Source organism: Mytilus galloprovincialis, chromosome 9 (genome assembly GCF_965363235.1).
Source record: "Mytilus galloprovincialis chromosome 9, xbMytGall1.hap1.1, whole genome shotgun sequence".
Taxonomy (NCBI): domain Eukaryota; kingdom Metazoa; phylum Mollusca; class Bivalvia; order Mytilida; family Mytilidae; genus Mytilus; species Mytilus galloprovincialis.
In genome coordinates, this window is record NC_134846.1 from 92,776,362 (window position 1) to 92,802,074 (window position 25,713).

The 25,713-nt window shown below is 30.5% G+C and overlaps 1 protein-coding gene across 1 annotated transcript in view; it reads left to right on the forward strand.

The window, feature by feature from the left end:
- Positions 1–25,003, forward strand: part of LOC143046883 (uncharacterized) — a 50,601-nt gene extending 25,598 nt beyond the window's left edge. Inside the window, exons 9-19 of the mRNA XM_076219939.1 lie at positions 178–392; positions 1,135–1,240; positions 3,095–3,271; positions 9,426–9,643; positions 14,341–14,446; positions 16,149–16,322; positions 17,705–17,881; positions 18,618–18,741; positions 19,136–19,258; positions 23,390–23,531; positions 23,738–25,003. Of these exons, the coding sequence (XP_076076054.1) occupies positions 178–392; positions 1,135–1,240; positions 3,095–3,271; positions 9,426–9,643; positions 14,341–14,446; positions 16,149–16,322; positions 17,705–17,881; positions 18,618–18,741; positions 19,136–19,258; positions 23,390–23,511 (1,542 nt within the window). The 3' untranslated portion in view covers positions 23,512–23,531; positions 23,738–25,003. The remainder of the gene's footprint in view (positions 1–177; positions 393–1,134; positions 1,241–3,094; positions 3,272–9,425; positions 9,644–14,340; positions 14,447–16,148; positions 16,323–17,704; positions 17,882–18,617; positions 18,742–19,135; positions 19,259–23,389; positions 23,532–23,737) is intronic.
- The last annotated feature ends 710 nt before the right edge of the window (positions 25,004–25,713 follow it).

Genomic DNA, 25,713 nt, shown 5'->3' on the forward strand with positions numbered 1-25,713 from the left:
CCCAAAACAGATATTTAAAGCAGTCTAAATCAATATGTAACAAATGTTATGTTGAGTAAGGCTGTTGATATTTAAACAATTTTAAATCAACTTGTGACAAATGTCTTTTTGAGTCAGTTTGTTGCTATCAAACTCACTATATTTCAGTTTATGACAAACTTCTATTCTAATTTACAGAAATTAGTATTTCCTTGCAACGAAATTTTAGTGAAAGTAAATTGCACTGGAACAGGTCCAAGCCATTATGTAGAAATTGATGCTATTAAGATTATAGGAACAACAGAACCTGGAACCGAAACCAAACAAGTTTCGTATGAGCATCCAATGTGCAAACCTTATCAGCAATGGGTATCAAGAGTTGTTAAATTTTCATCCCAATATGACGTTACAAAGTAAGTTATTTCATTTCAATACAGAATGTTAATAAATTTGAAAATATTTCTTATTCCGGTTTCATTATGAGTACTTTTTTGGGTTTTTTTTGTCAGAAAAAATGTACACAAACAACCTGGTTGCATATAGTAATGATCAACCTTGTTTTAAAAAATAAATACTGTGGTTTCAAAATATTATGAAAAATTATTTTTATAATCCTATCATTAGAAGTGTCTTGGTTTAAGCATTACAATTTGTATATTCGTGTGTACAATCGCTCTGATTGTAAAACGTTGTATGGTAAACTTGTTTGAATTATCACTTGAAAGATGAACGTTTTTGTGACATGCAATTTCTTTAGCTTACATTTAAAAAACCCGTTTTTTAACTAATCAAACGTATAGCTTTCAAGAACTATACGATGGTTCGTATGATGTTTATGTATAAGAGAATTTAGGAGTAGTGTATTCGTAAACAATAATCAACGAGCGTCGTTAATCAGAAGTTGATTATCATTTATAAATCCACTATCTATTATTATTTCTTTTGTTTAACCAATTTCTCACATAACGATTGTCTTTTTAATATTTAGATTGATTCTGTAACCATCCAGGCAGATTGTTAAATCAAAGCTTTTGAACATTTTGTATAACCAAGATTACGGCTTTCATTCTAATAAACGAAATGTACTATCAAAATTGATTATTTGAACGTTCCTTTTAGGCGTGCTTTCTCATTGATATTGTCATTTGATTTCAGGTGGCCAGCAAAAAGTGTTATAGGAAAACCTACAGTGTACCCGAAATATGGGGATATTCGTGGAACATGGGCACAAAAAATAAAAGATTCAAAACAGTTTATTGAGGTATGGCGAAACCCGACAATTTTTTTAACATTACATTTAACTTCTGTATTTAATTTACAATCAGAAGCGGTCTTATCAAATATTTATTAATCAATAATCCAGGTGAGTGGTGTTTTCCGAAAATACAGGCAGTGATTAATGACACATTATGTATTCATTAGTATTTTTCCAGTAATGCTTTAATAGTATACGATACAGTTACATAGGGGAGAAAATGACGTTGCTAACGTATATTTGTTTTCGCAACGTTAAACTCGAACAAACGAGAAAAGATTTATTACGAGCGATTTTTACCATGAGCTTGAAAACGAGTACATAACCCGGCCCCTAATTGTGACACTTGTTGAGACAAAGGACAAAAGATGCCAGAGAGAGTTAAACTCATAATTAGAAAAAAAACTGACAACGCCATGGCTTAAAATAAAAAAGACAAACAGACAAATAATAATACAGAAGACACACCATAGAAAACTAAAGACTAAGCAACACGAACCCCACCAAAATGTTGGAGTGATCTCAGGTGCTCCTGAAGACGCCAATTTGTTATTGGAATACGATTAAAAAAAACAATAAATTTAGTTTTCTTCTGTAAAATAAAAAAAAAAATTGATAAAAAATGAATTCTTTTTCATTGAAATTTGCCGAGTTTGATTTTATTTTGATTCCATAAATAAAGGCTACAGTAGTCTTATTCATTCATTTATCCTTTTTAAAAAGAAACTGAATAGAAACATGGGATCTGTACATTTTGTAGTTCCATTTTTTAAAATTTCAATTTGAACACAGCGAAATCTAAATAGTGTTTTAACTTTATTATACATGTGGATTTACATGGGAGGTAAATTGTTATAGCCGTTAATTTGTACCTCTCATAGTCTGGGATTAGAAATGTTTTTTCCAGAGTTTATTTCACTTGTTGTTTGCAAAGCAAACCTACCATGGCATTTAAGAATAGCTTTTCAAAGCTTTCACAACAAAACGGCTGAAAACATCTTGTTTGTGTCTGTCCCAAGTTAATGAAATTCAGTGCTTGTCATTTGCTACAGTATAATTATTTGGTTTTCGTTCATTATTTTGAACATCAACCAGACCATTAATTTTCGAATTTGAATTTTTTTACATTTGTCATTTCGGGATCATTTTATAGCTGACTATACGGTATGTGTTTTATGCATTGTTGAAAGCCATACATTGACCAATATAAGTTATTTTCTGTGTCATTTGTCATGTTTTTGAAAGTTATATTATTGGCAACCGTAACACATCTTCATGGACAAATATTGACCGAATTCCACAGATTCTTATTAAGAAATGGAATATAAAAACGGTTACAATAGTTTAGTTTAGTTTATTAGAGAAAACTCAGCCGCAGAAGACTGCGTAACAGGAGCATATTTATATACACAATATTAATTACAACATATTTCATAATACAAACAGAATACATTTTTAAATAATACATCTTCAGAAATAAGTTTGTGTTTATTACAGTTTTAAATTAGACAAGCATCTTTTCTACCTAGTAATGCACCAGATACAAAAATCGTCAATGAATGTATATTAGGTAAGCTCGAAACCATATAATATTTGAATATATAAAATCTGATACAATCGAGCAGGTTAAAGCAAAAAGGGTAAAAAATTTCGCAAAATCCGGAAAATGAATCAGAGCATGAATGCGATGCATCCCTTAGTTTGATTAATAAGTGCACATACTATTTTAATTATTTATTTGAATTATAGTTTTAAGATTAATCAAACCTAGATATTAACCTTATTTCTTCTAATTGTTTTTGAAATGGCGAACTACACGTCTCCGTCTTAAGAATTTAAAATATTAACATTATCTTTCAGGTTGAATTTAAACAAGCAATCTACATACAAAAAATAGATATATATGAAACATACCATACAGGTGGTGTGAAAACAATTTCTGCTAAGAAACCAAACACTGACAAGTATGAAGTAATCTGGCAGACAAAATCAGTTACTAACATGAAAAGCAGTAGAATATTTTCACCTGCCTTTAAGGTAGTATTCTTATATTTCTTAAATATCTTGTCTACAAAATCATTTATAAAGATTTTCATTTCATAACAGTCACGTTTAAGATTAAACATAGTCTTGATCACGTTTTAAGTTTGACAAAAGTTTAATTCATTTTATAAATTAGAAAATACGGTTAAATGGTCCGCTAGAGACTAGAAGCTGATATTTGTATTTTAACGGTATTCTATTCCATAAGATATCAGATATAACCCATTCCAAGACATAAAAAACATAAATCATGCATTAGTTTTAAAAACTTTTTGCAATTAGATTGTTCTATTCTGATATAGAACTCTGAACCAAATATTATTCGGTTTGGAATCCTAAATTGTCAGGTTGAACGAAGTAATAGATAAAATCACGTGAAATAAGCTGAGTAGTATTGAATTCAATTTTATAATGATATGGTGAATGAAGAGATGTAACATTCATTAAAGGTAACAGTTGCAACGAGTTTGTCTTTTTTCTTATAACATGTTTAATTTTGGTAGCAACCTCTCCCTCCAAAAAAAAAAAAAAAAAAGAAAAAACAGAAGGAAATAATGAATCAATCAAACTTATTTGGAATGTTTACAAAAAAATGAAACATTTTAATGTAATAGTTAAATATTTTTTCGGGGTTTACATTGAACAGAAAAGTATAACAACAATACGAATACAATTAAAACAGATTAAAACGAGGGCAGTCCATAAAATGACAATTTAAGAGAAGTTATTTGTAAGCGTTTGTATTAGTTTCGACTTTCAGAACAATTTAACACGTGTATTCAAATCACATGATTGACATCACAAAATATTTTAAATATATATTTTTGACTTTAAACTTTAATGTATGTTTCTTGAATTCTTCAGACACTATCATTTCCATGTAAGATTTTGAGGATTGACGTGGATTGTACTGCGTCAAAATCATATGTGGAAATTGATGCAATAAAAATTACTGGAAAGAAACATAGTTGCTTACGTTAGTAAGCCTAAAAGAACTGAACAGTGGGTATCCAAGGTCATATCATACTCCTCTCAGTACACTGCAAAAAAGTAAGTACATTAGTCCAATGTTACATTTAGAGCAGTCGTCATTTAACTTGAAAGTTTTTAATATTTCCGTATGCTTAATAATAAATTATAGACCGTTCTTCATAATGTGAGAAAGACTCAAGTGAAACCCGATCATTTGAGTCTTTAACCCTTTTTATACATTGTTTATCTATTTATTCTTATACAATTTCTTATGTTGAAAATAAATTCAAACTCAGAACTTTTTATTAGCAAATAGTTTGCAGAATGTTGCTGTGATTGAGAATCATATTTGATTAGACGAAGGAATTAAACAAATCTGATGTTTAAGCCTAGTCAATTTAGCTCAAAAAAATAACTTAACCCGAAATTTACTGCAACACAAGTTTTGTTTAGTGCAAATAATAATATAGAATTGTACTAACAACATACTAAAATATACGAAAACATACTGAAATTGTTGTCCATTCGTTTGATGTGTTTTGTCATTTGATTTTGCCATTAGCGATTTGTAGTGAAAAAAGTTGAAAACTGGAAACGTAGAAAATCAATTTGTCAATGGTTAATATTTTAGAATTTTGATCTATATATATATAAAGAACATACTATTTTATGTTTATTTTGTGAGGTCTTTTAGTGATCAAAATCAATATTTGGGTAATTTTGGTTGAATGTATGTTTAAAAACAGAAAACCGGGGAAACGGGAAATGAAAAAATTGACAATTGAAACTGTCGAATAGGGATCTTACCAGAAAGTAGAAAATACTATCTGATATTAAGATGATAACACAATATTGACTGTTGTACCCCTATTTTTGACATTTTTACTCTTTGAGTATGTTTGTTTTGTTCATGCATCGTTGACAGTGTAATGGAATTTGATGCGACTGTCATACAAGTGAGAGGTTTAGCTAGCTATAAAACCAGGTTCAGTCCACCATTTTCTACATTAGAAAATGCCTGTACCAAGTCAGGAATGTGACAGTTGTTATCCATTCGTTTGATGTGTTTGGACTTTTGATTTTGCCTTTTGATTTTTGATTTTCCTTTTTGAATTTTCCTCGGAGTTCAGTATTTTTGTGTTTTTACTTTTTGTGTTAATCTTAAGAAGTTCTATAGTTATAAGTATTAAGAAACATTGGTTTTATTTCTCATACAGATAAATTTGGGCCAGTATATCCAGTAAAATTTGGAAACATCACAAAGTGTTGACAATAAAACCTTATATTGTTTTAGAGCAAACATCGCAAAAAAAAGCATTTGGACGACGCATGGTTTCTATTTTCATTTTGTTAAAACCTTCTTAATAAAAAAAGACAAATTGTAAAAGAGGCACGTAAATGACATCGCACTCAAAATATGAGTCATTATAAATTCAGGTGGTCGGCATCTAAAGTCATAGGACCACCTAATGTGTATCCTAAATATGGTGACAGTCCTGAGGCATGGGCTCAGAAAACTAGAAACGGTGAACAATATATAAAGGTATATATTATCTTAATGTACTAGATTGTACTATGCAATGCAATGTGATTACCAATATTAGGAAATAGCTACATGTATTTAAAAAAAAAATTAAATTAATTTGATATATTCTTAGATGTGAAAATATGATATGATGTACAAATATTAACAGGACAATGCACAATGATATGAGCATTTCTGGATTTTTTTTCACCTCCAAGTAAAAAATGGTTTGTTTCGATTCTGGTAGAACAATCAGCGAAAAAAGAAGTGGTGGTGTAACGTAGATACTCACTATTTTTAATACGTACCACCTTTGATAAATATATAGTTTGACGAAATAATTTTCAATTTTGTAATCGATCTATGAACGACAAAAATTAGTACATGTAAATCTACCGTTGCATGTTGTACAGTCTATAATATATTGGCACCTACGTTTTTATAATGTTTATAATATTGTGTTATAGATCATTCTTTTTTGTTCAGTTTATGTATATTTGTTGGTATCTAAATATCTTTTTGGTCAGGTTTAGGTTCAATCTATATTTCAAAGTATGTATTTGTATTTTGAAATGTTACACAACTGTCTCAAATTAGGTTGAAAGTGAGTGCCTCTTAAAACGATTAAAACAGCTGAACTTTTAGACAATTGTCCTGAGTTCTGTTATTCAGTAGTTGACATTTGTAAGTGGTGTTCATAAGTGCTTCTCGTTTCTCATTTTTTATATAAATTAGACCGTTAGCTTATCCGTCGGTTTTTGTTTTGTTACATACGTCATTTTGGGCCCTTTGTAGCTCTTTATGGCACTCATGCCACACATTCGCAATATCTATAACTAGTAAAAACTGACAGTTTTTTGTTTTGTTTTATACCTCTTGGGAAATTTTCTCAATAATTTAATCTCAAAAATATTTGTTTAAATGGCAGTGTCCAGCTATAAACTGCAACAGTTATCATAATAAAATATTACAGTTTTTAATGGTTATGATTTATAATATTCAACCCCTTGAAATTTGCTTTATAGACTTCGATTTCAACTGGACATGTTCTTCTTCAAGACATGATTTCGTGCACATGCTATGTCAAATTTTGATATGAGATATTCATGGGGTTTCCTTTTTAAACATCATGGCCTTTTTTCATCCTCAGTGTTATCCCCCATAACAATTCCTTGCTTTATACGGCATGTAGTGCCTTGTTAATCTCATTGCTTTTACATAATTCAAAAACACTCATTTACACATTCGTTCTTAGAATAAATAGGCTCCTGCTATTTTGATATTGATGTAAGGGCTATCTGAGATTTCATGCTCCATTTGTGGCCATTATGTTTTCTGGTCTGTGCATCCGTTCGTCCGTCCGTTTGTTCGTCCGTCCGTTCGTCCGTCTGTTTGTTCGTTCGTCTGTTCGTTTGTTCGTCCGTCTCTCCCCCTTTACGTTAAAGTTTTTGGTTGACGTAGTTTTAGACGAGTTCAAGTCCAATCAACTTGAAACTTAGTACACATGTTAACTATAATAAGATCATTATAATTTCAATGCCAAATTAGAGTTTTTACCCCAATTTCACGGTCCAGTGTACATAGAAAATGATAGTGCGGATTGGGCATCCGTGTACTATGGACACATTCTCGTTTCATATAAATACATAGAAAAGAGAAGCAAAGAATGCCTGAGGGACATACAAACTCATAAATCGAAAAAAAAGTTGACAACGTCATATCTAAACGAAATCAACAGTTAAACAATGGTACACAAAACACAACTTAAAAACTCTGGTTAGAAATATTTCCTGTGAGCAGCAACCATGTATCAAGGCAATCATGATGGGAATAACAAGCCCTGGAATAGTGTATCAACTGGAAGATAAATACTTCGTCTCTTTATACTTTATCCTCGGATAGGATATGGTAATGTTATTCGTATATCTATCCATGTATACGCCAGAAATATATAAACAGAAACATAATTGATACATAAAAAGCGTTTGACAGAAAGCTTTAATACTTTGAAGGAATATTTGTCATTATGTTTTTTTGACAATCTGATTTGACAATGTTAATGTTAGTCATTGGTTTTTAACCGCGTTTTCTTTTGGTTTGATAAATGACATCTCATAGATGCAAATTTGAGTCACCTTAAAAGATAGTGAAAGATCTCACACTTTGTAGATGTATTTGCCATCATGTATGTTCATGAAATTCTTTACAAAATTTACAGCTGAAAAAAGTCATGTCTTAGAACTCTTATCCAAATATCGTGAAAAAGCAATTGAGAACCGTCTGTTGTAAAGTTGTCACATATTTAGGTGTATTTATATACACAGATATGTATGTGTTCATTAATTAATGTGTATATTTTGTATTTGTTTTGGAGAAGACGTTACTAAGTTGTAAAACTTGTGTCTGATCCTTTTGCCATTTTGAACAATAAAATATATTTAAACTAAACAGATATGTAGAGAGTTTGGAAAAAAAACTAAACATCACATGTTGTAGGCATTGAATTATCTAGAATATGAGTTAATACACAGATATATAAAACTCTTAAGATTGGTGTAACGATACTGATACACGGAAGTAGCAGTATTGTGTTATCAAATCGGAATCTTCATATTAACCATATGTTTATGTTCGTATAGTAGTATTTGATCTAGGTCAACTGTATTGCTTTGATACAAAGACAACAGTAAAACATAATACAGATGATTTATAATTCAATTGAAAACATATCATGTATATAAGTTAAACTTTAACTGGCATTCATAGATTTAATTTTGATAAATTAAGGCAGTTGTAATGTAATTTCAAAGTGGCCGTCTATTCTAAAGCCAAGACAATAAATATATAAAGAATAATTTCAAATTCCAAATGATGTGTTGCTAACGTTAATGAGATTATATTTAAATCATTTACTTTATGATTCTTTAAAGGTTATTTATATCTTTATTTTTGTTCCCTTACAGGTCTCATTTCCTAAAAAGATTTATATAGAGAGGATACTGATTTATGAAACTTTCCATGCAGGAGGAGTAGTATCGGTTTATACCAAACCGCCAAATGGAAAATTTACGAGATTTTTATTGGTATTCAACCCATTGTAAATGAATTTGTAACAAATTTCTTGTTGACTTAGCTTGTTGTTATTTAACTAAATGTCTTTTTGGGTCAGATTGTTGCTATTTAACTCACTTAAAATCAACTTGTGACAAATATCTTGTTGAGCCAGGCTGTTGTTATTTAACTCACTATAAATCAACTTGTGACAAATACCCTGTTTAATCAGGGTCTTTTTTGGTTTTTAACTTGATATAAATTAACCTGTGACAGATGTCTTGATTAGTCAGGCTGTTTCTGTTTAGCTCTCTATAAATCAATATGTGACAAATATCTTTTTTAGTAAGGCGGTTGATATTAAACCACTAAAAAATCAGCATGTGACAAATGTCTTTTCGAGTCAGGCTGTTGATATATACTCAATATCAATCAATGTGTAACAAATGTCTTGTTGAATAAGGCTTTGCTATTTAACTCCTATAGATAACATGTGACAAATATCTTTTTGAGTAAGTATGTAGCTTTTTTTACTCACTATAAATCAACTTATGTCTTTTTGAGTAATCTTGTTTTCATTTACTTACTTTTTTTGTACAGAAATTATTTTTTCCGTGCAACGAACTATTAGTGAAAGTGAATTGCAAAGGAACAGGTCCAAGTCATTATGTAGAAATTGATGCTATTAAGATTATAGGAACATCAGAACCTGGAGCCCAAAGCATTCAAGTTCCGTATGAGCATCCAAATAAGAATAACATCTTACAACAGTGGGTATCCAGAGTTGTTAACTATTCTTCCCAATACGATGCCAAGTCGTAAGTTGTTTCATTACAATATAAATAGGAATTTATGATAGCAAATTTTCAAATGTGTTTCATTATGACTAATATCTTTTTCTTTATTAGCAATATGAATAAAATTGAGAATGGAAATAGAGAATGTGTCATAGAGACAGGAACCCGACCGAAGAGCAAATACTAGCTGAATGACATCAATGGGTTGTCAATGCAGCGAGAAAAGTATACACGTACAACATTGTTGCTAATACACTACCAAGAAGTTACCCCCGTCTTTATGGTACATTTCTGGTACTGTTCGGGAAGACTTAAATCCTTGTCTTGTTATACTTTCTATTAATGGTAACTTATTCAATACACCCATTACTAGACTTTCAGTACTGTTTCACTACTTATTTATTTAGGACTGTTTTTTTACGGAATGTGTCATTACTGTTTAAGTATACATCACTTTTCAGTGCACGCATTAATGGATCACTTTGTTCATTTAAAAAAGTCCTTTCTTTAAGTACGTTGCTGTGCATCTTTTTTAAGGTTTAAATTTGTTTCTATGTTAGGGACACTCACTTTGTGTTTTTTTTTTTCTTACATTAAGTCACGATGTTAACATTCAAAATTATACAGTGATGCCAATTTAGATATAAGTATCATGTTAACAGTACGTCGAAGCGGTAAAATTTAAACTGCTTTAATCAGAATAGCATGTGAACATGAAGAGTGATGGCTTTTATGAAACGTCAGATTTGTAGTTTCATACTGATGTCCAACACACTGATTAATGTCTGAAAATTGTTATGTTTTTTTTTTTTTACATAAATGTATGTTGACATGCTAATGATTGATTTTGCTATGCATTTTTATAGATATATAATTTCTTGTACTGAATTGGCTGTGCTTGAGGTCAAGGTCTTCAACAGTTGGTTTTAGCTTTTTTAGATATGTTGGCGTTTTGCATTACTTACAGACACATTTATTGTCAAAACTGAATCTGGTTCGTTCAATTGATATGGTAACTTCATACTGAACAGTCTATGTTTTTTTCTCCTCTATAGTTATAGGGATCTGAAGTAGTAACTATAATACACTAACTGTTTAAATCTTGAGAATGAATCCGGTGGGTCCAATTCTAATAATTATATTTTATTTCAATATTGGTTATTTTCATAATAAAAAGAAACATAATGCCAGGTCTCATTAATAAATTTCCATGTATATGCCCATTGAAAAATTTGTAATGGTTAATTAAATCTAATATCATTGACAGATTACATCATTTATGATGTAATTTCTTTCACTTATAGTTTTGATATTGTGAATAGTATCTGCGTTTATAGTAACTTATCTATACCAATCCTTCTTTAAATCTGCAATCTTTCATATCAACTTTTACTGAATAAAACAAGATGAAAATCTCAAATGTTTAATTTTCTCTTTTATCTACTTCAATAACTTCCATTGCAAGTACAATAAATAATGAATGAAGACCATGAGAGTAACAACATGTTTCCTTCTTTATTTGATGTTTTTAATCACTTTTTTCTCAGTCTCTTTTAGTCAGATGTATATCTTTGTATCTGAAACGGGAAAGAAGTAAAATAACACTGCTTAGACAACAAAGTTATCATTTTTAAAAGTCCAATAATAAGGTCCGTATAAATCAACCATATCATACTGTGTTCAATATACACGCATGGCTACAAATGATTTTATTACATATTTACAAGGTTCATATTATTTATAGAGAAAAATGAATAAAGAATTGAATAATGTGTGATGAAAAAGTGTAGCTGATTATTTTGCTGTGATGCAAATTGAACTCAAGTGTGTATTCTTGAGTTTGTGCTGTGTTGTTTGGTGTATACGTTTCACTCGTACATGGACGACAAATCCCAAGTATACTCTTTAACAGGGTTATTCTAAAAACTCTGGAAGCGTGATGAAAGGAATCCTTGGTCACATAAATAAATAAATGGATCTTGGTGTAGTCTGAACGAAGTCTTGCAAGTTAACATAAACACAAAGTAGATTAAAAGTTCAATACTGTATTATTCAAAATCCAAAGTACATGTTAATTACAATATGGTTAAATGACTCTGAACAAAGAAATATTCTACAGGAGGAAGGTGCCCGGAGCCCGGACCTAAGGTCAACCGAAGCTGAGGTCAACCGAGGCACCTGTATACAGATAGCAACGAGGCACCAGCTGATTAACTTGATTGATTTTACATTTAACAAGTAAAATCTGATTAAAGGCGATACAAATAGATTGTAATAAATTACTTTATAGCGGTTAATGAGAACAAGTAATCTTGTTATACCATGATAATACAATCCAGAGATGCATGTTATAAACGAAAACCGTTACAAATCTATGATTTACCTACTTGAAGACTCGTCTTATACGATTTGGAGAAGATTTTTAGCGCCCCAAGTCTAGGTCGGCAAATTTCCATGTTTTTCTAAATAGGATGAACTCTAAAATTATTTTTTCACAATTGAACTGTTTCATATTCCTCATATCGGGGCCTTTTATAGCCGAATATACAGTATGTGTTTTTTTTCGCCCGTTGATGAAGGAGGTACAGTTACTTATAATTGATAACATCCATTTTATCTGAAAGTTGATGAATAGTTGTCTCATTGGCAATCCTTCTACATTTCAGTATTTTAAAGAGCAGTTTGTTGAATTTTAATTATTAGTAACAGTAGCTATTCTTTAGAAAAATGTAATTATTGTAATGCTAAAATTACAAACTGACAAATGCCCCAACAGTGCTCAGTGAACATTTTGTTGTAGAATACCATGATTTGATCGTTCTGCAAAATTATCATTTCAATCTGACATTCCTTTTCGAAAAACGAGATCTTTGATCGTATTGCTTTAAAGCCCTTTCTTCAAATTATGTCCTGCTGTAGTAGTCATTTTTGGATCGGCACCAAAAACATGTATTACCAATTTTTTTTTTATTTAGGCACAATATCAAAGTAGTCTGTTTAGCAGGTTACTGAGAGGTTGTGTGTACGGATATGCACTTCCAATAGGGTTCTTTGTTAACCTTATTGAAATATTTCAATTGTTGAATACCTGTATATGTCTTTCTGTCTGTTTGAATAATATCGTTGTTGGTTTTTTCTCTCATGAATGTACTTCAACATTTCATGTTATTCAAATAACATAATACGTGCAAACTTAAAATACTCAAACTTAACAAATCCTAGTTAAATGTAAAGATACACATATCTTTAATTTTTTCCCCAAACGATTTACTGTCACCTTTGAAAACAGTTTTATCTCTATCTCATATATTATCTGTTCAATTCAGTTTTAGTTGTGGATCTATGACTTTATTTTCTTCGAAGGCTTTTCAAAGGAAGATATACTTGGCACGAGTACAGTTTTATCCTGTCCTGTAATATTGACAAAATTTCACATACCATTGCATAAAAGAAAATAACCATCACTGGAAGTTAACAAATCTAATGTTTACCTTTTTTACCTATGTACAAGCTGTATTAAACATGAAACCTCAAGTTTCCAAAATTTTCTATAGAAACACCAAATTAAAAAAATAATGGTGCTTTGAAACAACCAAGCTATATGTTTTTGACCCAGACATTTTCGACTGTTAAATATATTAAGAGATATTTTATTCGACCTTTGTCCGTATGCAACCCAATGTGACGCACTTTGAATGTGTGGTGTAACATCTTATGGACATCACAATTTATTAATTGTCCCTAGATAAAAAGATTGTATCTAAGTTTTACAAAATTCTGTCAGGTGGTTCATAAGCTACTGCTGATATATACGCGGGACAGTAGGAAAAAAGGAAATACTCCGTCATCAGTATATTCATGTACCTTTCATTTTAGAATGATGGCTTATCCTGCCACATATGTGAACAGGACTTATATTTTTATGATCAGCAGATGAAAGTCTTAATGCATATATTTCTAAGCCAAAGTAGAACCGTGAAAATGAAGTCTAGGTCAGATGAACAATGACATACAGACGACTTTGGAGTATTAACAAAAGGGATGTTCCTTAACATTGTCAACTATTCTTGTAGATGTTTCCATTTTCAAATAGGATCTATATGTTATCCTTTTTAAGAAAAATCCAAATAAACGAAAATTGGCGCAGGGGGATATAACTCTCAAAAGGGACGAAAAAACACTTTAGGATTATATCTACATCATGTCCTTATAAAGTCATGATATCTTTTAAAAACAGTAGAGGGGGGCATATAACAAATAACAAAAGGGAGATAACTTCTAAATTGATGATAAAATCATAAACATTGTCATCTGGTAAAACCGCATGGTGACGTCTATGATCAATGGTCCTTTGGTTTTCATAACTTTGATCGAAACCAGGGGAGAGCACGTAATCAAAATATTGGAAAGAAAAAAAAAACGAAAACAAAACTAAACTATGAAAAACAACGTAGGGGGAAGACCTCAATAAGCTGTACCTAGAGGTCATAGTATACAAACATGGACATAAAATAACTCTATAGAGCTTTGAACAATATTTTTGCTCTGTTTTTTTCGTTTTTTTTCAATAGCTGTGATTATATCCTCAATTGAAAGAATAAGTTATTGTTGTTTCAAGCAAAAACTTGATTCTACAATTTAAAATTTTGTTGTTGCTATATAATATTGTAGCTTTTAGTAACTATCTAAAGGCACATGATTATTTTCTTATTTATTAGCTGGCCAGCTTCTAGTATTGTTGGAAAACCAAGAGTATATCCAAAGTATGGTGATAAACCAGGAACATGGGCCCAAAAGACCAAAGATGCCAATCAGTTTGTTGAGGTAACTTTAAAGTATCAATCTTGATAACTAAAAAACATTGTCATTATTGATATTGACCATTTGCTTGGGATAATCTTTGAGAATGAGGAGTATATATAAAAAGGAAGATGTGGTATGATTGCAAATGAGACAACTATCCACAAGAGACCAAAAATGCTCATAAATGTTATTCAGTTTGTTGATCTAAAGATATCATTGGTGAACTAATGAATAAAATGAATGATAATAAGTCTTTTGTAAACCGAACGCGAGTCTGGTGCAAAAACGCAATTTCGAATCTGGTATCTATGATGAATTCAAATAGATACCTTTATTGATTTAAATCACCCAATCGGTATACATAATGCATTGTAAAACTAACTTTGAACACTGATTATTCAGTGGTAGGCATTCTGAACAATTGCTGTCAGAAACTTGTTTATCTAAGAACCTAACAGTTAAATATTGTACTCAACCGAATATCGTTAATAATGTTTCTTCTTTAATGCTAGCTGTAAAAATATTTGGAAATCCAAACTAAATTGTAAAAAGTAAATAAAAAGCTAATAAGGCAAAGCGGACAAAACGTAAAGCACAAAAAAATGTAACTAATCAGAATTTTGCGGGAAGCAGATATATTCTTAAATGTTAAATGATTACAAAAATGTTACAACAGGACATTTAAATAACACAATATCTCATGATTACCATATCTGGACCAGAGTGCTTATTAATGAGAATGGACTGAGGATATATTCAGGAACTATAAGCAACTCAGCTTATTACATCTTTTGAGATAGTGGTAGAAATGTTAAAGCACTAAATGCACATTGTAACATTAAATATCCCAGTAGCAGAGATTTCAACCCAAACGTAGTTCAGTAGAAGTTACTTAAACAGTATAAATTACAGCATCAGATAAGAATTTTTAAAATCTCAAAATAAAGAAGAAGATTATAAACCGAAATGAACAGAAAGAAAAGCCAACGACGAGCAATGAATCAAAGCTTTGATTGAAGATGATATTCTCCTCGTTTTAAACAATTTTAAAACGTTTGCCTCATCAATTTTATTTCAAATTATTCGTGTTTGCATGCTTCTGAAATAGTAATACTCTGGTGAACCACCAACAAACAGAGTTTTCGACCTAGTGGTACAAAGCTACTTTTGCATAGGTACCATTTCTGTACCAAAAATATGTAATACTGAACATGTACTTCTAATACTCAGTACAATTTTGGTACCTTAAAATTATTGTAATATTTAGGTACATGTATTTTACAGTACTTGATTTGTACTTGAAGTCTTAGTACTACAGATGTGTTGTTACACCGTTACATTTTCAGCAGTTTGTCTATTTCAAATCTCTTAAAATTTGATTATTAAACATTGAATATTGCAATCACTGTTGGTATTATTTCTGTACCAAATTTTTTAGTACAGAACAAGTACTTTAAAATACAGGTACCTAAATATTACAATAATTTTAAAGTAAAGAAATAGTACTAAATATTAAAGGTACATTTCCAGTACTACAGATTTTTAGTACAGAAATAGTACCTATGCAAAAGTAGCTGTGTAGTGTTGAAATTAAAATATTTGCAAATTCAAAGCTAATTTAAAAAACTAAACTTTTTTATCACAATTATACGTATGTGCATTGTGTTGTATATTCTGATATATGTGTAGAAATATTGATGAAATTGTTCCTATCCTGTTATAGGTAAAATTTGAAGAAAAGATATTCATCGAAAAAATAGATATTTATGAGACGTATCATGCAGGAGGTGTGAAGACAATATTAGCCAAACATCCACATGGAGAGTGGTACACAGTGTGGAGGACAGCAAGGACATTCAATAAGAAGACCAGTAGGATATTTTCTCCACCTTTTAAGGTAAAATTATAATTTTGAACTCTTCTTGCTTGAATATTCTTTAGCAGAAACAAGACTTTTTTATTTTGTGTAAAAAGGATTTTATTTCGAAATAACAAGCAATAATTGTTACTTTATGGAAGCATTTATGATTGAGTGTATAACTTTATACAATGTTCAATTTAACAAGCTTGTCAAATACAACAATTTGTTTAAATTCATTTTTACAGAAACTGATCTTCCGATGTAATGTCCTCAGGATTGAAGTTGACTGTACTGCATCTCGTTCATGGGTTGAAATTGATGCCATTAAAATTTCAGGAAAAACGTTTTATGATGGTATGTAAGCAAAAGCTATATAATATATGTTAATAAACTGGCGTGGCATTTTTAAAAATAATATAGTCAACTTATTATAATGTCTTTATTATTTATATCTACCGATAGTATTAATTTTCAATCAACAATTAGCTTATGCATATATCTGTTTAAAATCTGTTCATTTGTATTAGCAGTTTGACTAAAATGAAAACACAACATTTATCTTAAATTAATTAACCATCATTATTTATTTCTTTAAAGCTTTCGAAAACATGTTTCAGGAAGGAGATAATGAAAGGTTCCAAGTAGTGCCAGTTTTACAATTTGAAACAAATGAAATGTATAAAAATATAAAATTTAATTGTTTGCACCTGTCGTAAGTCAGGAATCGGATGATCAGGGTTTGTCGTCTTTTTCATAAGTGTTTCTCTTTTTCGTTTTTATATAGATTAGAACGTTGATTCCCTGTTTAAATGGTTTTACACTAGTAATTTGTTGGGCCCATTATAGCTTGCTGTTCGGTGTGAGCCAAAGCTCCATGTTGAAGGCCGTACCTTCATCTATAATGCTTTACTTTAATAAATTATAACTTGGATGGAGATTTGGCTCATTGATAACCATATTTACACTTTTTTTTATCAACATCACCATTTTATCAAGAACGTTAACAGTTTCAAACACACGTTTAGAATGAAAAGAGAACTCTGACGTCGAAACGAGTGTCTGGCGTAGAACTTTGCAGTTTTTACACACAATTAAAATTTCAACAAATAAAAGTCTGAAGCTAAACAATAAAAACCGAACACCAAGAAAAATGTAAAACGAAAGGGACCTTGACAAATTTCAAAATCAACATTTTAAACATATCAAGCGAACGGAAAATAACTGTAATATTCCTAGCATAGTACAGTCCACAGGGAACAGTATCATAAAGTTACATTTTTCACTCGTACCATTGATAACGTTTTATTAAATTTTTAAAAAGATGCATTATTTATTCATATTTCTATCAACTAAACATGCATTTAACAAGCCATTATATTATTATTTAAGTATAAAATATAAAATGATCTATTTTATGCATGCCTTCCGCACAAAATGATTTGACGAATAATTTAGCCAAGCTTGTCAATAATCCAATGTTTAGTGATATCCAGTTTGATGTAAATGGAGTAAAGTTCCTTGCTCATAGGGCCATCTTGTTTGTCAGATCAAAATACTTCAGGACCAAATTTGATTTGCATGAAAATGGTTCAAAGGTAAGAATTAACAGGTTTCAGAAATTTTTCAACCATAATCAAGCCATACATTGTACACCGTCCAGATAAGTTCATGGCTAATGTGAGAAAATTCTAAAAACTTAGTCCACAATTTATTATAAGGAAATCAGTTAAGACTATTGATTACGAATGATTAAAGGAGATAAGAGTAACCATCAAAAGAAGTAATAAAAAAAATTAAAACCTAAAAGAGAGGCGAAAGATGCCAAAGAGTATTAGAAATAAAGGCAACCTTAGTACATCGCTGTTTAAAAGTCATAAATCGATTGAGAGAAACCAAATTCCGGGTAGCTAACTAAAACCGAGAGAAACACGTCAACTATGAAAGGAAAACAACGAAATAACAGAACACATCAAATCATTAGTTGAAAACAATTTTTTTTGTCATTGCAAAAAGCGAAAAACGATCATAAGACAAACCTAATTTTACAAAAGTTATCAAAGGTACCAGGATTATAATTTAATACGCCAGACGCGCGTTTCGTCTACATAAGACTCATCAGTGACGCTCATATCAAAATATTTATAAAGCCAAACAAATAGAAAGTTGAACAGCATTGAGGATCCAATTACAAAACTGTAATCGTGTTAAATTACTTACTTTGAGAAATATCATTTATAAAAAAAGAGATAATTGGCACATATTGTTTTTGTAATACCTGAAAACATATGAGAAAGATAAAATGTTCTAAACTTGTTTAATTGATATGTTTAGCCTCGGTCACCAATAGTATTAAAGGGCATAGAATCAGGAGTATTTGCTGTTGTATTAAATTATGTATACACACACAGACTTCCGCCATTTTGTTCAACACATGTTCTACCATCTGTCTGGAGAAGTAAGTTAAGTACTTAAATGATATACAATTACCTTACAATTTTACTTTAATGTGTTTAAAAGTAATTATTGATTGAAAGTAGTAACTATTAATTTGCTTACAATGAATATCAATACTTCACTACTAAATATCATTCCGTGTACAATATAAATATTTATCTTTTGTTTACAAATAAGCCGTCTAACACATAAAAATACAATCTGTTTAAAAATTTGAAAATTTAGGCAAAGAACTAGACTGCTGTGTACAGCTAACAATCAATCCAGTTATACAGTGCACATTCTTTACCTGATGCGTTCGTTATATCTCGTTGATGATTCGAGAGGCAAATAAATTTAAAAAAATCATCATCATTTCGGGTATTCTATTAAATTATAATGTGCATTATTTTCAGCTGCTGATAGATTTGCTATGAATGGTTTAAAGGCACTGGCAATTTTGAAACTGAAAGAATCATTAACTATAGACAATGTTATATATATTTATCAAAACGTGATAAACGGGCAGCCTGTTATCGGTATGTTTAACGCATTTGTTTTTTGTTTGTTTCTGAACACTGAATATTTCTACTATATCTATTGAAGCATACCTACACAAGCTTACGAGGGTCTTTTATCAAGGCAATTAATCAGTATTTTTTTACTAGTTTTCTTAAATTCAGGTCAACAATGTCTGCATGTCTGCACTTTACTAGTACATACCTCGACTGACAAAAGTAGCTTAGCCTAAACTCACGGTTTTTTAACTACTTGCGGCCATACATCATGTATTGTGCTACAAAAATAGATAGGGCTGCCGTTTGGAGAGCTCATTTGAATCCAAAATCTATTTCTATTATATAGCTTTGAACGCAGGATTTAAAGTCAGGCAGGCAGAGTACCCCTGATGTCACATGATCATAAAACATCTAAAACAAATACATTTTGGTACACAAATAAACAGATCTGACAATGTAGGAGTAAATTTATGCCTGTACCAAATAAAGGCAACAGAAGTATACCGATGTTCAAAACTCATAAATCGATTGAAAAAAAAACAAATCCGGGTCATAAACTAAAACCGAGGGAAACGCATTAAATACAAGAGAATGACGACACAACATTAAAATGTAACACACACAGAAACGAACTAAGCATTAGACAAAATCCGATGAGAATAACAAATATAATATCAAAATTAAATACATGAATTTGGGATAAAAAAGTACCATGGCACGTTTTATAATAATGTGAATTCACACTCAAATATAAGAGGGAACAAACGACACAAAAGAAACACAACTTTAAAATTTAACACACACAGAAACGAACTATAATATAACAGGACATTTTTAAAGAAAAAAAATGGTGGATTGAACCTGGTTTTGTGGCTTGCCAAACCTCCCTCTTTTATGGCCATGTTAAATACAATATTAAAATGACAACACAACATTACCGGACTACAATACAAATACATAGAACACAATTGACAAAGAAACACACTAATAATAGCTAACAAAAGGCAACAGGTTTAAAATTTAATACGCCAAAAGTGCGTTTTGTCCACACAAGATATATTAATGACGCCCAGATACAAAAGTTTGAAAGGCAAAACAAGTAAAAAGTTGAACAGCATCGAGGACCAAAAATTCAAAAAAGTTGTGCCAAAAACGGCCAGGGTTTTCTGTTAGGTACCAGAACATCCCTGTTTAGAATAATTTATACATTTGCAAACAGTAAATTTTATAAAATGACTATATAAAAGATATATAGGATAAAACTGAAGTATAAACTAATTACAGAAAACAACTGGATACATTACATTACCCAAAAAATTCCATCACAATCTAACACAAAAAAATAGACACAAACGAATAAGTCAAGGCCTCAACGCAAAGTGACGTCACATTTGAAATTTTACAAAATGACAAAAAAGTGACGTCACATTTGAATTTGTAAAACAGAACATCAAAAATGAATAATGACGTCTCATTTGAATGAATAAAACTATCTGTCGAAAATAAGATAGAATTAGGATTGATTTAATGATATATTTGTACTAAAACTGATATTACATTTAATAACAATGAAAATTGCAATACTGAAGTAACGTTAGACAATTACCCATATTCTATGTCCGGTTAATTCAGAATCAAACTGCAACCGTAATGCATCGTACAAATCACGTTGAACCAAATCTAATCTAATTAATGAAGACGGTGATTAATTTTCTTTAATATAACACATGAATATAACCGAAAAGACGTCAAGACATTTGACAAAATCCGATGAGAATTACAAATATAACATCAAAACTAAATACATAAATTTGGGATAGACAAGTACTGTAACACGTCTTATAGCAATTCGGATTTACACTCAGCAAAACAGTCACAATCGGGAACAAGTAACGTTTGGTAATTAAAAAATAAGACGACGTAATGACAAACAACAATCTAACAGGCGGACAAAATTTCCTTAGCTAGTTTGGTCAAAGATACATCGAATGGATCAACCAATTTTAATCTGTCCTCTTCATAACTTTGTTGCAGCAGTTTCTGCGTAAGAAGCACACTCCTGTATATGAAGTCCGTATAGTGTGAACAAGCACGAGAATAACGTATCAATTGAGATATGTAATCATCATAACAAGGGATAGAGGGTATGTTTGAAATGGGAAATTGATAATTAAGAAGTTGAAATCGTCCCGTTTATCATAGATTTTCGGGTGAAGTCGTCCATTTGCGTCAATATTGAGGAACACATCAAGGTATGACGCAGTCCTTCTAGTATCAGTAGTATCTTTAATTTCAAGTTCACTGAGATATATGAGATGTAAGTAATGGCTGAAATATTGGTTATTCAATGATAAAACATAATCAATATATCGGTAAAGTAAAATTAAAGAATATCGCAAAGTGCTTTTTCTTTTTGTCTTTTAGAAGGTTTTGAATGAATTCTGCTTCATACGAGTACAAAAACAAATCGACCAGTAGGGGTGCAAAATTAGCACCCATTGGAATACCGACTGTCTGTTGAAAAATATATCCTTCAAACTCAACAAATATATTGTCGATCAAAACGTCCAGCTATTGATAATATCATCTTCTGTATATTTTCTGTTAGATTCAGTGTGATTCTTCACAAAATATGAATTATTGTAACCAAAAACAAGAAATTGGTATCTACGATTCCAATTTTTATAGAAAAAGCTCTGTTTAAAAAGAGGGTGAAGTCGATCTTTCAACTGAGCATGGGGAACATAAGTATGAAGCGTAGAAAAATCAGAAGTCTTTATTTTGCTGCAAAATTGCAAAGATTGTGATCGAAAATTAAGCAGTTAATTTTTCGAATTTTTGAGAATCCACATCTGGTTAACACCACTGGTAGAATAATTCTCATCACAATATTTTTGAGCCCATCTTTAACTGTAGAAAGAATAGTAGTCAGTGCTTTACAAAGATGTTTAGTCGAACATTTTGAAGACCCAGCTATGTATCGTACTTTGTATGGAGTTTTGTGTAATTTAGGTATCCAGTATAATGATGGTAAATTTTCTACGTTTTCTTTGATGTTGATACCAAAAGAAAGAAGGACAGATTTATGATTTTGTAAAAGTTCGTCCTTGGTAAATGATGTTAAAGAATATGTAGCGTTACCAGTAGTTTTATTTATTCCAACCTCTGTTGTTAGACATTGCAAATAATGATTTTACATATGAGGACAATATTATTTGAGGCTTTATCTGCTGGCAAAACGACATATTTGTCATACAAAGACAATAAAGCATCCACAACATCTGGATTCTTGATTCCAAGTCAGGAATATGATAGTTGTTTTCTATTGGTTATATGTGTTTGAGCTTTTGATTTTGCCGTTTAGACTGTTAGGTTTTATAGATTTTAGAAACAGTATTTACAAAAATTGTTAATTCGAAAAAATATAGCATACGATTCATTTTAGTAACCCTTGTTGTAAACCCGTTTTGGCTCCAAAGATTGTAATTCGAAATTAGGATATCAACATGAATACTTTATTATTTTCAAAAAGACTCTGCAATGTGAGATATATCGCACAATTTCTTTATAATAAAAAAAGGAATCAAAAGAGCAAAAAAAATATGTAGGTCACCGTGCTTATTTTCGAGATATTAGCCATTGAAATTTTGGCGGGAAAATATTCTCTCTTGACTTTTCATAGATTTATCATTGACAAGTTGAAGTGCTCAAAAACTGTTAAAAAGTAATTAAATTTTATAAGACTTTTACAAATGGTTTATCATTATACATTTTAAAGATTTACAAAAAGAAAAATGGGGGTCACCGGGCAAATTTTGTCAAGGCATGCAAATGGATAAAACCAGAGGATTCCGAAAATCTGACAAAAAATCCAAAACATGACAAGCCAGCTTCCTTAAGCCAAAATTTTAAGATACTTCATTGTGTAAGTCGATTATTTGAATATTAGTGCTAATCAATTACTATGCAGTTGATATGTCATTTGAAATTGAATATTTTGTATTAAAATTTCAAAATTGTATTATTATAAAAGTTATAACTTGGTCAAGGAAAAAAACAACAGACATGCAAGTAGTGTTTTTTTTTAAATAGAACAAATTAATTAAATTGTAAACCCAGATGAGTACATTTGTTGAATTTTAATAATTTCAGATAACATGAAAGATGAGTGTGAACATTTTTTGCAGAATCATATGGCAGAAGTTATGAGACATAGAACCTATAAGAACTTAGGCAACGACTTTATTACAGAATTAGCAAGGACAATGGGTTAAACTGGCTAATAGTTTGAAAGGTATTAAAAGCAATCTATAAAAATTTCATAATTTGAGAACTAAGTATAGGAAGTAATGATTGACAGGAATAAATTTCTCTATCAGGAGTAAGGCTTTGCTTGATCCTGGCTTATATATTGAGAAAATTTCAAATTTTAAAATTTACAAAGCAGTATTTGTGAATTGAATACCAATGAAGTTTAAAACTTACTATTTGTAATTACAGGAGATGTAAGAAAAATCAACGACCAACAGATGTAAGAGAAGAGAAGATATAATGTGCATTAGAGATTGATTTGATGACGAATACCATCGAGGTGTCCGTAGGATTTACAATCAAAGAAGCCATTAACATTATGATAACAAAAAAAGTTGTGTATTTTTTGCAGGTTTTCTCATTATTATTTTCTTATTACTATATTTTTTATATACATTTTATGGTTAGCGATTTGAATATGTTTCTGGTTTTCTGTTATTTCTTTTATTCTAACATAATATTAGTGTTTCGGATTTTGTTTATGACCTTCTAGAGATTTATTTATTTTCGTACAAACTTTAGTATTTTTATTTTAGAAATGTAAACAATTATACATCATGAAATGCCAAAAAAATATAAAAACTATTGTTCATTGCTGAATCTAAAGAGATTTCTAAAATCATTGTACAAAAGTGTTATAAAATAAGAATTAAGACAATAAACAATATAAAACATATGTCAAATAAACTCATCATAGACACCAGGACTAAATTTAGTATATACGCCAGGCGCGCATTTCGTCTACAAAAGACTCATCAGTGACGCTCGAATCCAAAAAAGTTAAAACGGCCAAATAAAGTACGAAGTTGAAGAGCATTGAGAACCAAAATTCCTAAAAGTTTTGCCAAATACAGCTAAGGTGATTTATGCTTGAGGTAGAAAAGCCGTAGTAATTCAAAAAATTCAAAAATTTGTAAACAGTAAATTTATAAATATAACCATATCAATGACAATTCATGTCAGCACAAAAAGTGCTGACTACTGGGCTTGTGATACCTTCGGGGAATATACTGGATTACATTTATCTTTCTCACAACAATATTGGCAGGTAATTTGTAAAATTTATAAATTATTGCTGTTTTTACTAAATAATGGATATGCTGGGAGATATTTTGAAAACAGTTTGTTCTTTGCATTGCACTTTCTGTTTTTGAATAATAATGTTCTCTTGAATAAGAGAGGTAATTTTATTTCGTTTTTAACATAACTGTGCAATGATTAAATAATTTTGTCCCCCTAAAACATATTTCAACATTTTAAGCAGTTTATTTTATTATTTGATGTTTCAATAGTTATCATGTCATTGATAGTTTAAAGAAATCAAAATGCTAAATTTCTGAATTATTTTTCATTTTTCGAACAAGATTGATATTTAGTTTATTTGATAAGAAAAAATACTTATAAAAATCATAATACTTTACATAGATAACTTTTTATTTGCACTCTTTATTCACATTACATGCATAACATTTGAGGTTTGCTTTTTTCATTTGGTTATTGCTATTATTTACATTAAGTCGTCAATTGTTTTTTTTTTAGATGTGAATCATTACCTGCTATATTTTACTGATAAAATCAATTAATTATTGGCCCTTGTTTGGTCTTTGTTTTTTTCATTGAATGCAAAGTTGTGTACAAATCTCTAGTTTTGTTTTTAAAAAACAATATACCCATGATACCAGGAAAGATAGTGTACACATATTTTCATAATATCAGAAAATAATTTATTAGAAATTGACAATGAAGGTCTGTTGAAAACAAAACTTTACGATAAAAGAGATGATTTCAGCTTTCCAATTGTGAACTTTCCATTTCTAAGTAGCATCATTCCAGAAGCACCTGCATACGGGGTATATATATCCCAATTGATACGATATTCCCATGCTTGCATTTCCTATCATGATTTTCTTGATAGGGGGTTGCTGCTCACAAGGAAGCTATTAAACCAAGAGTTCCAAATGGTGAAGTTGAAATCATCCCTTCGTAAATTTTACGGACGCCATCACAAGTTAGTTGAACGCTATGGAATAACCGTTTAACAAATGAAATCGGATATGTTCCTTACGTCTTAACTACAATTCCATTCCCTTTCATGAATGTGACCTACCGAATTGGACTATTTACCGGATTTATTATCACATAAGCAACCAACAGGTGCCATATGT